General features: G+C 30.5%; 1 protein-coding gene across 1 annotated transcript; it reads left to right on the top strand.

Moving 5' to 3' along the window:
• The first annotated feature begins 5,255 nt into the window (after positions 1 to 5,255).
• Positions 5,256 to 17,120, top strand: jef (major facilitator superfamily domain-containing protein 6 jef). Its single transcript, XM_015512565.2, has 11 exons — positions 5,256 to 5,806; positions 9,688 to 10,072; positions 11,610 to 12,131; positions 13,353 to 13,508; positions 13,591 to 13,704; positions 13,782 to 13,878; positions 14,414 to 14,575; positions 14,664 to 14,794; positions 15,608 to 15,761; positions 15,858 to 15,949; positions 16,278 to 17,120. Exons 1-11 carry the CDS (start codon positions 5,433 to 5,435, stop codon positions 16,365 to 16,367), a joined length of 2,277 nt encoding a protein of 758 aa, XP_015368051.1. The 5' UTR covers positions 5,256 to 5,432; the 3' UTR covers positions 16,368 to 17,120.
• Positions 17,121 to 17,980: the final 860 nt, after the last annotated feature.

Here is a 17,980-nt window from a genome sequence, read left to right as displayed (position 1 = left end):
ATTATTTTAGAATTGATAAAAAAATAAAAAATATTGGAAGTGTATTCAAAATTGTGGAGCTCGTGTAATAATTTCAGATTACATATTACATGGATATAACTAATTAGAATGTAAATTTTAATCTTAAGTTTACTTAAAAGAGTTACTTAAAAAATAAATTCGGCGAAATGGAACTGCGAAAAAATAAATTCGGTGAAATGGTACCGCGGCGAAATGGGAGCTGACCATATTATCATCGGGCCGGAATTGGTCCAATTTGTCTCCAACACCGGAACGAAAGGTCGGGCCGCAACTCACCCTCAGCCCGCCAGCAATGCAATTAGCTTTAAATATGAATAATATGACTTAATTGATCATTACGATTATTGGACCGATAAAATTTTGCATCTGCTGAAATTGAATGGAATTACGCCAATGACTACAAGCATTATAAAATTTATTGAAATTGATGTCTATTATTGTGTATAACACTGAAAAGGAGTTAAAATTATATTTTATGTATCTAAAACAATCTAATTTACTTTTTAATCTTGTTAATTATCATCTACATACATTTATTGTAGTTATTATAGTACCTAGTATACCTATATTGGCTATATTATATTTTGAAGTACCAGTACGTCAAAAAATTCTTAATTCATAAAATATATTGGTGAACTATATTTTTAAAATGTTGTGAAAAATTATGATTTTTACTTTTTACATAAGTGTTTCTGAGTTCAGAATTTTGTTGAATTATAGATTCCAAAGAAGCTTACAATAATTTCAACTAGAACATGGGCTTACTAATTTTAAATAAAAATAAGTTTTAGATTATAGTTCAATATTTTAAAAATGTATGTCGGTAGTGATTGGAGATGGGGTTCATGAAGGTGGTATACCCTTTAAAATACTATTTTTAAGTTAAGTAGTTTTCTTGATAGTTATATACTTATATATATATAATCTAAGTTTCTGAGCGAAACTATGAATGTATTGATTTTACAATAATGTCATGTGTGGGTTTATTGTGAAAAATTGTATTCATTATTTGTATATTATGTGTGGGGAAGGGTGGGTACATTTTATTGTAGAGTAGAAAAATATTTAAATTTTCAACTTATTAGGGTGATTTCTGATAATTGGTATTTCTATATTACAAGAACGCTATACCCTTATATGTTGTCTCAATCTTACAAACGTACAACATAGCAAAATCTATTTTACGCTGGAGAGAACCAGCTGTTGTCATAACTAAGAAACAACATGTTCACACTATAAAAAGGAGAACATTTACTGTGCGACATCGTTTTTATTTTTTTGATATCGCAAATACAAAAAAAATGTATTGTTTAAAAATCATTATTTTAAACTTAAATAACTTTTTTTTTATTTGTGATATCCAAAAAAAAAAAAAAAAACGATATTGCACAGTTAATGTACCTACTCCCTTTTATAGTGAGAAAATTTTGTTTCTTATAGTTATGACTACTGTATGAGTGGTTCTATCCCACGTAAAATAGTTTTTGCTATGCTGAAGGTTCCAAGATGGAGAAAACACATGTGGTGATGTGGATGTAGCGTACTATTAGTTTAAATGTGTAATTTTTATAAATAATTGCATAAATAATAAAAATAAAAACGATCACACCAAGGGTGTCATTTTAACTTTTTTGAAAGTATGCTAACAACTAGGCAGGCCAAATAAAAATTCAGCAGGCCAATCTGTTGTAGGTATTATATTTTACAATAGAATATTATTACAAAAAAATTTGCATATGGTCTGGACCCCTCTTCCTCCCGATTGACAATAATAATAATAAAACTAATATAGGTACCTAAGTTGAAATTTTGGTAAGCCTTAAAATTGCTAAAAAAGAGTCAAAATATTTTTAAAATTGTGTGGTGTAGTTATATAAAATCCTAATATGAACATTCGGTGAAAATATCAATTATCTACGTTCATGTTTATAGAACTATACATACACCTAAAATCAAGATCGAATTTATTGAAAACTGGCTCTGCGTAAAAATCTGTTATCCTTATTTTTTTTTTGTGTGTCCTTCCCGACGCCGGACGCTGTTAGATTCTGTTAAAAAATGGGCTCGTCTCTTTTGGTCTTATAAGTCCAAATGGGAGTTGATTAAAACATTTCAAACTTAACACAATATACCATAATATTATTTGTGATATTTTGAAGTCGACGAGAACGGTTGCGGGAAACTTATAACGTTACAGTATTATAGTTTCGCCTCTGAAGAACGAAAAATAATGGCGTATTAATGTTTCGACGGCAGCGGGTGCGGCTGACAGAAACTAAACCTCGTGCGAATCGATCTGCAGACCCGCCGTGCCCGCCGTGGTGACACACTAGGCCAACGCACACGAAACACGAGCGCCGGATATTTTTCCTGAGCGTGTACGATATTTATCGTAAGTACGTTTCTGCTGCCGACCGTTAATTCGCTATCATCTACAGCAGTGGTGCGCAACCTTTTTTGATCCACGACCCCCCAAAATGATTTATTTTGATAATTCGACCCCCCTTCCTACCAACATTATGTAAGTGTGTAATATAAATTTACTTTTTCATTTGGTGTAAAATTATTGGCGACCCCCTTATAAAATTTCGCGACCCCCAGGTTGCGCACCACTGATCTACAGTCGTATTCAGGTATTCATAACGATATGAGTTCCTCCGGACAAAGTTTTGAAAAACAGATTTGTGAATCCTGGACAGATAGGTAACCTGATAAACCTGATACGGTTATTATACCACATAAAAATAGTAGTTATATGTATTTTATGATGCATATATATTAATATTAGTAATATAGGTAATAATTAGGGCAGAGGTCTTGTAGCTCTAAAAAGTCACCAAATATGCATTTAAATATACAAAATATGCACTTAAGTATAAAAAATATGCGTTTTAAAGTGGATATTTTTGAAAAAAAATTAAGAATTTTTCTGTTGGTACTTATTATTTTTATGATAAAATGTTATTTACAACTTTATTTAACAACTTACATTTAATTATTTGAATTATTTGGGTTAGGAGAAAATTAAAGAAAATTAATAACCCGACAAATTGCGGCATTAGTTCGGCAAATCTCGAGAAATATGGTCGATAATATCAACGTTATTTTGGATGAATAAATAAATAAATAAAAACGTCAAAGAAAAAATATTGGTAAACCTATAAATTATTTAAAATATGCATCTAAAAGTATAAAATGGAAAAAATTTGCCCTAAAAACCAAAAAAAAGCAAAATATGCCATAAAAACGATATAAAAAAGGAAAATATGCCCTAAAAACCAAAAAAAACGCAAAATATGCATTTATATGCACAACAAAATTTCAAAACTAGTTTTGTGGTAGCATGAAACGCATTTGTTTCGCACTCTGCTATTTTTGTGACTGTGCAAAAAAAATATGCAAATGCTACAAGTCCTCTGCCCTAGTAATAATGTAACTTACACGCACCATGTTTATTTTGACATCGTTATTGTCTTATAAATTATAATATTATGATATTATATCTTGTTATATTAAAAAAATCATTTTTTAGATTGACGACATCGTAAGAAATGGTAATGATATTTTGATTTTGAAACTTTCACGTAATGCCAAAATATTATGATATGTATCAGGCGGAACCTTTATGGCTTTATGAATATTTTGGTTCTAAGGTTCTGATACGGTTGATAGAAATAACGAAATTGTTTTTTGGTTTTTTGAAATTTCAAGGAAAATACAGGAGATACCAATTTTGACCAGCTACAATATAAATTCTAAGAACGCATACCTAACTCGGTTAAAACAAAATAAACCAAAACGGTTAAAGTTATGAAAATATAAGAATATATAAATATATGTTTATGTTACATTATACAACTATATTGCTTTTATTTATGAAATATAGAATTAAGGTTTCCAATTTTTAACATTATTCCAACTGTTTATTTTCGATAATGTATTTAGTAGTGTTTTGGGCATTGCATGACTGTCGTAGGTAGGTCAAGGGCACCCGCAGGGGGGGCCAAAGGGCCATTGCCCCTACTGGGAATATTTTAAAACTATTGTTAATTTAATGCCATGCATATTAAAGACATTGTTAAAAAGCAAAAACAAAATATTATTGAAGACGTTTTACAATCATTTTGTTACAACCAAGACGCATACAACTTTTATTTGATAATTAATATAAATATAATGAATTTGTAACATCTACAATAACATGTATTTAAAAAATATTAGTATAATGTATTGTAAACCTACACATATAAGGGACTTAATATGTGATGACATATAATGTTGATTTTTTTTCTATTTAGGTTATGCTATTTTAGAATGAAGACACTAAAAATATATTAAAATTTAAAATAATCTTTTTGATTTGGTTTTAGAATTTTGATCTTGCCCCGGGTGGGATTTTATCCTGCGGGCGTGCTTGAGGTAGGTACATGATTTGTGTTGAAAACGTGTAAAATGATACAATTATGTCCTTATTGTCACAAGCATATTGAATCATAATAAATTCATAGCAGAACGAGTACCTACCAAAAAACTAATTTTACTATAACTAAACGACTAAATGAATGACGTATACTATACATTGTGGTGTTTTAACTATAAAATGAATGAACGTATTAGCTACCTGTTATTTAATATTTATAGGTATTATAGGTTGCGCAAATGTGATTACTCGACATTATTCCGTGAGTGATTTTTCGGTGTGATTTTTCTTTCTACGAGCATAGTTTAAAATTGGGATTAGTTATTATTTTTATTTGGTGAACATAACATCTTATCACCCATATACGTGGTAAAATATTATTTAAGCATTGAACAATAAATATCCAAATATCGTTATAACCGATTCGGCTGCAGTTTTTCCAGTCTAGCTTGAGATACAAATATAATAATTGTTAGATGAACCCGCGAGGTCCGATAATATCGGACCGATATTATAATAATAATATATACTTTGTGTTTTGTCCTACATATATTTAACTTTTTCACATTGACATTCGGTATACGTTGCAGGTGCAGCATACGTATATAGATAGGTATATAAATTCAATCATGTGCAATTTTGTTCTCGTCGGTCGGTTAAAATTTATCGTTTTCGGTGTTCATTGGATTTTATCGTGTCGCTGGCGCTTTTCAGCTTGTCGATAAGGGTTGCACTGGCGCGTGGGCGCGCGCACGCACCCATTTTCCGCGGCCGACCCCCTCAGCGAGTGCAGCGCGTCACGCGGCGTCCCCTCTGCTACCACACACGACGTAGTCGAGGGTCAGGTAACGGGCGTCCCGTAACGCCGTGTGCACCGTTTTCGTAGTTGTTGGTACATCAGGGGATTCGTATCGTCGACTGGTTCGACCGTCATAGTCAGTCAGTCGGTCAGTAGGTCAGTGGTATAGGTTGACGTCGTATTGCTGGTGGCATGACGTCGCAGTATGAGGTGCCACGCGAGGCCAGAGGGCCCGCGCTGGCCGCGGCTGGTGTCCGACCTCGCGTCGACCCCGAGGCGCTCGGCGAAGTTGACCCGGAACACTATCCGCAGCCCAAGGACTCGACCAACAGAATACGAGGCAAGTCGGACATCATCGAACTAATATTCGGGTCCGTTGACCAGGAGCTGCTGACAGTCAAGACGTTCTACTTCTTCTTTTACTCGGCGTTCGGGTCTCTGTTTCCACTGATGGGCGTCTACTTCAAGCAGATGGGCATGAACCCCAGCCAGTGTGGTCTGCTCATCGGGTCCCGGCCGTTCGTCGAGTTTCTGGCTGCCCCATTCTGGGGAGGCCTGGCTGACAGGTAATGATAATAAGAGCGCGACCCCAGTTTTTGCACACACGAAAAATTGTATTTAAACTTTGTATCGCTATCTAATATTTTACTTGAACTGGGTTTCAATACTGTAATCCCATTGGCCTATCTACACTAAACCGTATATTTATCCTAAGTTAAAAGATCAACAACGTTTTTCCATAATTCCCAAAATAATTATATTTAATGCATATTATTTACGTATTATGGTCCGGCGCGTGTATGACCGCCGCCGCTCCGCTGCCGTTAAACATGAAAACGGCTCCGATCGATTTTACCCGTTCCTCCCCGCCGTCGACCCGCGACCGAGTGTATTTCTCGACCCACTTATACACCCTCACCAACACACATCTTGTACTCGCATAGACATCGAAATTCCGAGACGATTTACCTGACCCTTCCGATTCTGGGACTTATCGCCAAGATGTTCTGAATCCCTTTCATCAATTTGACGAAATTTCACAACGCCGTCCAAAAAGTGTATATAATACCTACTGTTATTAATATGATAAATTTTCTGTTATGTATATTCGAGATTCAAGGTCGAACCGTGCTGTCGAGGATCGGTGATTTATAAAAGGGTTTCTAAACGAATGCCACACCAGGTGAGGGAGGGGTAGTGGGAGATTGATACGATATTTTTCACCGTCCGTTGGAAAGTTTTAGGAATTCATTCAATCATCGATCCAATCGGGCAATCACGTTAAATTCATCTGAGTGTATTTAAATTGTTTGGACACACTAAATTGCTATGATATTATCTAAATTGGGTTAACAAGCACACCAGCCCGGTTTTGTTGACAGTTTGGTACGTGTGCTATGGGTAAAATATTATCGTTTTGGAAACGAATGTGTTTGCTTGAAATTGATTACCATGCATTATATAGAAACAAACGGTTTACCAAAGGATTGAATGAATAGTCCGGTTTTGTTGATTTTAACTAATAGGTTTCAAACTTTGAATGCTTGCAAAAAAAAAATTGTGCTAATATATTTCTTTTATTTTTCACCTGCTATTGTAAAAATATGTTATGCGCCTTATATAAAATTTTAAATTCTAAGATATAAAAGGAAAATTTTTAATGAATTTCTAGCATAAAATAATTTATGAATTTTCGTGATTTTTACGTATGTTCTCTAAAATTCAAACTTTGAATGCTTGTAAAAAAAAATTGTGACCAAGCATTTCTTTTATTTTTCAACTGCTATTGTAAAAATATGTTAGAAGCCTTGTATTAAATGTTCAAATCTTAGAATTAAAAAGAAAAACTTTTATGAATTTCTATCTAAGATAATTTGAACATTGCCGTAATTTTTACGTATTTAGTCAAAATTTGAACTTAAAATGCTTATAAAAAAAAAATGGTGCCTATGTATTTTTAATATTTTTTAACTGCTATTGTTACAATGTGTTATAAGCCTTGTATTAAATTTTCAAGCTTTTCTACACATACATTTTTATCAATATTTATAGAAAAAAAAACTAAAAAAGTTGAAAAATTAAAATGTCAGTAAACAGCTCAAAACAAATCTAAATATTTTGAAAATTTTATCAAATATAGAAAATGCCTATTAAAACATTGAGTGAAAATTTCAAGTATCTGCAGTCATTTGTTTTAGAGTTACACCAAAATAAAGAAATCGCTAAAAGTGAAAATCCAATGTTGTAAAAATTTAAATTTCAAATGCTCATAAAAATTTAATTTGAATTTCCGGTGGACTTTTTAGTTGTGATAAAGATTGAAAAACTTTTAAAGAATCTTGTATTAAATTTTTAAATCTCAGATTTAAAAAGAAAATTTTTTATGAATTTCTAGCTTAAAATATTTTGTGAATTTTTGTGATTTTTACGTATTTTGTCAAAATTCAAACTTTGAATGCTTATAAAAAAAAATTGTGACTATGAATTTATTTTATTTTTCAACTGCTATTTGTAAACATATGTTAAGAGCCTTGCATTAAATTTTCAAACGTTTCTGCCCAACAAATACATTTTTATCGACATTAATTAAAAAAAAACTAATAATGATCGAAAATTTAAAATGACTATGAATAGTTCAACTTAAGTCGAACATTTTTGAAAATTGCATGGTGGATAGAATATACTTATATAAACATTCGGTGAAAATTTCATGTATATACGGTCATTTGTTTTAATGTTACATCAAAAACCAAAATCGATTTTGTCGAAAAATGAGTGTGTGCATAAAATTTTCCGTTTTTCCCTTAATTTTTAGTTTGTTTTGCTCAAATATTTAGAAAAGTTTTAAGAATTTTTTACTTTTGACCCCCCAAAGTACCAACTAGATTCACTTTCTGATCGAACGAAGTACTGAAGTCAAAAATCGTAGTATTTTTACTGCCCCAAAACGTGATGACAGACAAAAAAAAAGGCACACACATCGTGGTAAAATCAATACATTCATCGCTACGCTCAGAATCTAAAATATAAGCTTAAAAAATATTTTATGAGAATTTCAATTAGGTACTAACGAAGGTGCGAAGGTCTAAATATTACCTATTTTAAAATATTTAATTACAAAATTAATGATTTAGTTTAAAGAAATTTACATATCTATACTTTAATGAAAACTTTACCTGAAATTATCATTCGATAGTAACTACAATATTATTTTTAGTTAATTTCATTTTTACAAGTAAAAATCAATCTGTATTAATTATTATTGGATGACACAATAAGAAAATGTGATAAAAGCTACAATTACCTGGTCATGAGACTTTTGTTGAAAGAAGCGACATATTGTTAATATTTAATAATTTAAAATAAATATTTACAAACTTAAACATAATAAAATAATAAAATGAAAGTAAAAATATTAATATTAATAATATTTATAGGTTTATTACATTATGTGTGATATGTAATATTAGTATACTAGGTATATATACCTACTGCAGTTAAAATTTAATTTTACACGCAGAATTTTATATTCTTAGTTTGACAGAAAATCAATTTCAACACATATTTTTGAGTAACGATGCATTCACATCAATGTGAGAATTAAAGTTTAATTTTTTCAACAATACCTACATGCTTTAAATAATACAAGCGTAATCGTTTACTATTTATATAATACGTGTCAAAAAATTATGAAATAAATTATGTTACTGATTTATTATCAACTGATTCCAGTGATTTCATAAATATACCTATTATATTATATAAATAGATTAGAATTTTACTTATTAAAGTTTAGAAATTATTATTTACCTACTAAAAATATTTAAGTAGGCCACAAAAAGCTAAGATATCATATCACGTTATTGCTGCAGTTTAGCGTATTATTAATGTAAAACAAAAATGTACTCAACATAACTGAAGTGAACTCAGCAGTAATAACATGGCTTAGACTTTTCAGCAACGGTAAATCTAATGAAATTTATTAACTTCACAATTTTATTTTAAAATATAACCATGAAATTTTGAATGCAATATAGTCATACGCAATGGTTTCAAGATAGACAAGTTACAGAGGCTTGTATATCAATAATATAATGTGGAGTACAAACTACAAAGTACACACCATATCGAAACTTGTAGACATCATATTTCAAACTGATCATGTTTGTCATTATATGTTTCATAGTCTTATGATGAAATAATATTTTTTTAATTTTTTTTAATTCATAATACCTAGGTAGTAAATAATGAACACAATAATGAACCTATATGCACCGCCTAAATTGTAGAAATTGACTTGTCAAATGATTTAATTACTATTAAACCCTCCATAGATGAAACGTGGTTTGGAAAGTGTTACGATTATGAATGAATGTTTACGACACAATATAATAATTTTAATAGTAGTTAGACACGTCTTACGATCTTGTGGTAATTTTTTCCGTAGATGGCGGAAAGGGAAAATGTTGTTATTGGCTTCGCTTTCGTGTTGGATAATTTTTACGCTGCCGTTGGGATTCATACAGCCACCGGCCACTAGATGTATTGTGAAAAAAAACGCGTCCACCTATATGCTGGAAACGCCCATGGCACCCAAAGTGTACAAGCGGGACGTGTCTTCGGTGACGGATTTTATTAAATACGACCAAGACATCAACGACTTCGAAGTCCCGGACTTGTCCACACCAGTGATAAGACGAACTCGTGGCGTGCGACCGAGGTTTACGGCAGGCCGGTCTCCGTTGGACGTGAAGTTTGCCTCCAACTACAACGAGAAACAGCACTACAACTTGGTCATGCCTATTTACAGCCACATTGTGTACACGATAGAAGTAAGTAGTTCCAAGGTCAAACGATAAAAGAGATAACTAATATTATTTCAAGACTTCAGTTTTTCACGAAACTTGATCTGTTTTTGTCATTTATAATTCGGTTGAAAATCCTCACATAACTCAACGAAAATACAGAAATGTATTATAATTTGTTAGTCATAGTTTAGAATTTGTGTTCAACACATTTTCAAGTTATGAAGGTCTTCAAAAAACTATAACTATACCTATTATATACAATGACAAAACGTTATTATACCATGTATTATAAAATATTTATACTATTAATTATAATCAATAGTAATACATTTGTGACAAAATATTGATATATGATTTAAGGCTTAAAAATTACTTAATCTTTACCTATAATAGCTGACACATTCAATCTAACTAAATAAGTAGTAAAACTAGCTCAGTTATTGGTGCTCATTATTTTAGTATGCTAAATTGTACGAACATTTTGTTTCTGAAATCCCTATTGTAGTTATCTAGTGTTGAAACTTAATATCGTTCATTTTAAAGACCTGGTAAAAATGATAAGGCTCTTGACCTCATTATTGAGTGACATTTGAGTACCTATCATGTTGAAAGGTGTAACAACTCGAATACAAATACAAAAAAAATGTCTTTGTGTTTTCAGAAATATGAAACCTATTTAAAAAATGGTTAGTTGTTGGGCTTTTTACTATCAAGTTTTTTTTTTCAATATTTATGCGATGTAATTAGTTTTTAAAAGAGGCTTTATTTTAAAATGGCCGGTAAAAGGTTCTTGCATTCGTTAATTGTATTAATCTAATAAATATCTGAATTTTATAATCAGTCTGCAGTGGTGCTTACTCAATAATGCACATTACCTTTTATATTATATAATATTTGTTACTTATTGTTCATTTATTTTAGTATAATACTCTTACAATCCACCTGGGATTCTAAATAAAACGTATGCAAAATTTTAAGCCAATAAGTCAAAAACCGTGGATTTGCATGATGAGCGTCATTTAGATATATAACCTGGCTTAGTTATAGGGTTATATTCAGTAATCAAAAATATTAAGTATAGGCCGGCACAGTAGAATTTACGATTTGATAACCAGATATTACATGTAACTATATGTAGCTAGTAGTATAAGTACTTGTAGTTTTTCAATTCATAATTCCTTAAAATTACCATATTATCCCCTCTCTCAGTTAAAATTGAGAAGTTCGATTAGATTAAAGGATTAATATCAATAAATAATAATTTTGTGTATGTTAATATTAATAATATATCTAGATCTAGAACCAATGTATTTTTACTATAAGATGTACAACCTTTTCAACTTTACTTTGTAAACCATTCATGGTCTTTGTTTAATCTTTATCTATTGGGCCCAGCCCATATAAATATAAATAAATAAATAAATCAAAAAATAACCCTTTTAGACCAAATTATAAACTATTACTATATACTACATTATAGTATTATACAAGTATATAGTAAAGGTATGAAATTAAAAATAATTTACATCATTATAACGGAACTCGTATTTGTTTTCTTCAGGATATTGAGAAAGTGTTCTTTCTGCTATTGCTCTTAGTCATGATTGGCGAGTTCTTCAGTGCTCCAGCTATCACATTAGCTGACTCGGCAGTTATCACGCTGTTGGGTACGGACGCTGACAAATATGGACACCAGAGAATGTTTGGTTCATTGGGTTGGGGCCTGGCCATGTTTTTCGTGGGCATAGCTCTGGACCATTCGACCGCATTTCCGGATCATCCATGCGATGGTCCACAGGACCGCGAGAAGAATTATACTATTTGCTTTGCTACGTTCTCCGTACTCATGGGCGCCGCTTTGATCACTGCCACGCAGATGAACTTCCGGTACGATGATACGACGATGGAATCAGAGCAAACGGAAATGATGATGGAAAAAGGAGCAGCTCCGACCCGGGACGATTACCTCCAGCAGGAGTTGGCGCAACAGTTGAACCTTCCGTCCTTGGCACCCAACGTGGCGGGTTTGCCTCCCAGGCCCCCCGATCTCCCGGAAGGTGGTGGTGGAGAGGCGAGTTTAAAGGTAATTCGATAACTACCTCGCATACTTTCGGTAAAATCATTTTCAAAGTATGTGTAATGAATATTTTAACAAAAAAATTTTAAAAAATACTCCTCTTAGAATAATTGAACACTTTATGGTAATAGTATTCTCATCATAGCTATTTATTTGTCAATCGTTTATTATTTTGCATGACAATTTTGTAGGTATAAATTAATACTTGGTTAATTAAATAACGATGATATTATATCCTTTTGTTTACCTACCTACATAATTTTTAAACTGATTTTAAAATACAACCTCGAAAATAATGAAATTTTTTAAAATGTAATTCACAAATTAAATAAATTTATTGCAGGTAGGTATGTATGTCATCCTGAAAAACCACATCTGTTTCAATGTTTAATTTATACAATTTTTATTAAGCTATGAAACACTAATAATTTTGTTCAATTTTAACAATAAGTTGTATGTTTTATATAAATATCATATTTATTGATTAAAAATATGATTATCGATGCATATTGAAAATCTAAAAGTATCAGTGATTTACCATTGCTTTAACAATAAACATTAAATGTATGGTATGAATTTAAATTTTATATTGATTTGAAAATGTAGTACGATCATAATGTTAATATAATATGTAATTAATGATAATATATTACGTAACTGGCAAATGTATATAAGTTTTAAAATATATTATATTTTAGAGACTACAAATATTTTTACATTGCATAAGTTTTTAAAAGTCGACTAATTATTTGGTACTTATCTATGTTATAGGTTATAATAGTGGTACTATACATATTTGGATAAAAATACCTTTTAAAATTATTTTAAATGAATATTTGATAATAATAGTATTGCTTGAATTCTTTCAATATACTATACACAAGCATTTAAAAAACTCTTAAAATAAGTACTTAAGTCTTATAGTCATTGATTATTTAAATTTATCAAAATATGCATAAAAAGACAAAATCATAAACTCCATACAATTTAACTCTATTATTATTTTATGGTCAGTGGTTAACGATGAGTTTCATAAAAAAAATAAATATTTGAAAATACTTCGAATATAGAAAAGAATACCTACATAAAAATGGAGTATTTAAAAATGATTAAAGTATTTAATTCCGTAGAATTTAATGATTTATATGTCGTCTTACATATTATAATCGCAATTACGATTTTAATCACTTGAAAATATGACTTATTCATTATGATCTTATATTTCAGACTAAAATCTTTGCTCAAACAACGAAAAAAATTCCTGAATGGATTACAGTATTAAAATATTTCGCGAACTTGAAGTGCGGATCTTTTTTGTTCGTATCATGGTTTATGGGATTTGGTATTGGATTGATATTCACGTTCCTGTTTTGGCATTTGCAAGTGAGTGAAATATTGTCATCGTATGGATGTAGTCCGAATTTAATTATTGACTCCGTTGTTAAATATTACAACTAATGTTTAGGATTACGGTGGGTCTCCGACGCTATTCGGTGTGGCTTCAGTTATCAATCACATTTCTGAGATCTTCGCGTACTTCTTCAGTTTCAAACTCATCCGCCAGATGGGGCACGTCAAAGTATGAGTGTTTTAGTATTTTACATCGATATTTTTAGGTACATGTCCTGTTAGTCAAGATCAATTTATCGTGTTTAGGTGTTGTGTTTGGGACTCGTCGGCAACATATTGCGTTTCTTGTACATCTCTTGGCTGAAGAACCCGTGGTGGGTATTACCGTTTGAATTCATGCAAGGTAAATTATATTGTTAAATTGTATCATTATGTTAGTCCATATGACCATATATAAATATATTAATCTATAGCTATCCTCCTAACATCGTCCGCATTGTGAACAAATTGATCGGTGATACCATTTGGCCATAATATTCAATAAATACTATGTAGTAAACTAGTAGTTATAATAGTAATATAGTACAATCTCGGTAATCCGACATACGTATATCAGACCACTACGCTACTGTTGGATTAACAAAAACGGCGTATTAATAGGGGTTCACATAAAAATAAATTTTTACTTATTGAATTTTACATTTTTACTGATACATATTAAAAAAATGAATTACATAATGTATTATTATTAATTAATAATTATTATTGTAATACAACACTGGCTGCATGATACTCCAGTGTTATCTTCGATGAGGGCGTGCAGTGAAGGAGAACTATTTAGGATTTTGAAGGCTTCAATTTATTTGGGACAGTTGATAACTTTAATATTCTCTATTGTTATAATAATATTGTGTATGTTTATTTTTTTCCATTTTTAGGCATAACTCATGCTGCAGTCTGGGCTGCTTGCTGCTCATATATAGCTCACAATACTCCACAACAGTTGCGAAGCTCGGCTCAAGGTGTGTTGCAAGGCATCCATCATGGTTTGGGCAGAGGATGTGGTGCTGTCATCGGTGGATGGTTTGTCACATACTTTGGTAAATGCACTATATTATGTTTTTCAATAGAAGTTTGATATGCGTCCTTTAAAATTTTAACTTAAACGAAAATTGTATTTTCGTACAGGAACGACGACAACGTTTAGAGGATACGGATTCGTTTGCGCGCTCGTCTTAGGAGCATTTATTTTTATTAATTTCTACAGGAAGGACACTGGATTTGTGTCGGAATTACCTGTTGCCGAGGATCCACATCAGGTGAATTATACGTATACTTACTGTTGCTTAATAATAAGGAAATCCTTTTTAACTTATCAATTCGTTTAGTTAAATCAAAATTGGGTGTGGTTGTTGTCGATATTTTATTTCGGGTAAATGATTAAAATGGTGGATGACCTTTGTTTATCTTTTTTTGTATTATAATTTACTCGTTTAAATCATTTCGTTATTCATCAAAATTTATTTTTATCCATAATATTTTATTTATCTTCGTTACAATGGTGCATGGGATATATAAAAACGAACGCTGGTTTGACGACACCTCAAGTCGTTAAATCATTACCAACACTTACAAATTATTAATTAAACATAATTAATTTTACGCAGAAATTAAAAATTGCTGAGTGGCCAGTAATATTGTAAGTACCTTAAGTTCGTGATAGTAAACGCTGATATATCATCGATATTTTCTGACTAATAAAAATTTACAGGTATATAGTTATTTATAATGTAGCCATCGAAAGGCTTAATTAGAGATGATTATCATTTTAGGCTATAGCTTTCATTAATTAATGTTTAAATGATTTGACACTTGTCGTCTTGGACACTGGTCTCATAAATCAGTAGTGACCATTCCTAAATTAATTGACCTAAAATAATCTAACTTAATCTATCCTAACGATCCCTAATGGCTACCTAAAGTATTTGAGTTTTTTAGAATCTAATTAAGGAGTATGAACAAAAATAATTTAACTTAAATATTTTTAATATTATACACATGATTTTACATGTACAAGTTGATCATTTGTAAATTAATACAGACATATTTATTTTATTTTCTGTATTCCATAGGTGGCTGAAGAAACAGCTCATTTAGCACCTCATGGTGTACCCAGCAATCCTTTACCTAGAGGTTTGTCAAGCAACAAACTACAAGACTTAGCGACTGAAAACCATGGTTATGGCGCCACGCACACATCTGGCAGCAACTTAAATATTCCACAAGGTACTATTTACTGTCAATTTTAAAATTTATAAATCACTTGTAGTTTTTATTCTATAAATATTAGTGTTATGACGATTATTCGATTTTTTATTGTAGGCGCGACAAATCCATTCCGACAAAACAGCTACAAACAACCCGTTAATCATGGAACCACGTACACAGATGAGTGTATACAAAAACAATATACGGTTAGCATCTACTAAAATAAATTGGAATAATAAAAAAAAAAATGTGATGGGCTATACGAACGAAATTATTCTACTTTACGAAACTTAGTAGAATATCTACACACGTAGATATTCAAAAGTTCAGTCTTATTCGAGAAACTTAAGGATATTAATTTAAATTGACATAAAAATCGTATTGATATTTGATTTTGATAAACTTAATAATTCATTGTTCATTATTTTATTAATAAACCCACATTTTACATTTTTTTTCTTTGTGAATAAACATAAACACCTATTGTAAACAGTCGGCTTTATGATCATAAGTATAATTTACTATAATTTTTAGATGTGCAACGACTTACAGAAACATTCGATCACTTCAGAATTGATAAGTCCTGAACCACTGAAAAGAAACTCGCCATTATACCAATGGTAATTGTGATTCAGATGTACGCGATTCTTCTCCATTTGTTTTTCTGGCGTACCTACGTCAGAGAATCGTTTTTTCTCAATAATGTTATTGGAGCAAGAATCAACGTGGCGTTGTTTTTTTCCCCTGTTTTTAGTACCTAACCAAGAGTAATGAAACAATTTTGTTATTTTATAACTTTTGAGACTTAGCAATAATAATAATAATAATAATAATAATACAAATATTAACTAAAAAATTTAAAATAAAATAAAATACACATTAATACATTTTTACTTATATTGGTACCTATATCTACATAGAAAACATATTGTTATTGTCTTAAATGATTTTTTTAAATTTAATTTTACTCCTATAAATACCAAGCCTAAATATTGTTGACGAAAGTAATATTATTTGTTTACGTATGTCAAGAGATTTCGCATAAAAATGCCTGTTATACGGAAAATGGAAACTATGTTGTTGAAGTATGCTTTGTGATAAGGTTAATTTATTCAATGTTGTGTTAAAAATATTATTATTATAATTTGCACGAATTTAACTAAATCATATCAAAATGAAGTTTGCACGTTTTATTTTGAATAATTTAAAATTGTTAACACGGGAATTTTTACTTATATAAAGGAATAATTTATTAGTGTACTCCGTGTACGGTGAAATACCTATAATATTGTATTATGATGATTTCGTTCGTTAATGGACTTAGTAAAATAAAATGACACTGATGGTCGCTGAAATAATAAGAAATTTAAATAAAAATAGGATTGTTTTCTATTTATTTAAATACTACAAATTCTATAAAAACGTATACCTAGTACTGCTGCTGCAGAGTTTATTCTTAAAAATATTACGATGTATATGTTTTTATAATATTTGTATACATAAAATAGACCATTTCAATAACCTGATCACGTTTATCCGATTTCGATTAGTAGAGAAATAGAATATATTTTAGTCTAAGCAATTTTTAATAAACAAATATTTAAGAAGTTCTTTACTTGCATTACGCTTTAAAGAAAAATTACGATTTATTGTTAAAAATAAACAACTATTTTTCAACTTCTTTTATATATTACATTATAGAATTGTTGATTTTAATACCAACAATAATAATTCTAAAACTTTAAGTATTGAGTTGTAAATAAACGAAAACAAGAACTATCAATTTGAATTCTCGATAAAAATGTTTTACATATTATGTATACATTTATTTAAATGTTTGAATATTTTATTAACATTTTAAACATAACAATGCTATTATATTATCAGTATTGCTATATTATTAAATGTACTTCAATTAATAATTGTAAAAATTAATAATAGTAATAAACAAACAAAACTATTATGTTATTGCCGTTATTGGTGTAATCACGAAAATCTTTTTACGTATTTGTATACATTTTTGATTCTGAGTGGAGCAAGGAATGTATGGGTTTTATAATGATGTTTATTTCTTTTACTTTTTTATTCTATAAACACTTTTTCTCCCTCTAAAATTACTCGAAAGTATCAAGTGTAGCATCTTTTCTGAAAGTGAATGTTCTTGAGCTGGTACTTAAGAGAAGTCATTTTTTAATTTTCGAAACGGTACTTGAAATAAAATCGGTTAAAGGAGAAAA

This window comes from Diuraphis noxia, unplaced genomic scaffold, assembly GCF_037042655.1.
Source record: "Diuraphis noxia isolate RWA-SAM2 unplaced genomic scaffold, SU_Dnox_SAM2 contig0002, whole genome shotgun sequence".
Lineage (NCBI taxonomy): Eukaryota > Metazoa > Arthropoda > Insecta > Hemiptera > Aphididae > Diuraphis > Diuraphis noxia.
This window is presented reverse-complemented; position numbering and strand designations above follow the sequence as displayed.

Coding starts and splice junctions, on each gene's coding strand:
- jef (XM_015512565.2), top strand. CDS start 5,433: ATGACGTCGCAGTATGAGGTGCCACGCGAGGCCAGAGGGCCCGCGCTG. Junction 10,073..11,609: donor ACATTGTGTACACGATAGAA/GTAAGTAGTTCC, acceptor TGTTTTCTTCAG/GATATTGAGAAAGTGTTCTT. Junction 13,879..14,413: donor ACCGTTTGAATTCATGCAAG/GTAAATTATATT, acceptor TTCCATTTTTAG/GCATAACTCATGCTGCAGTC.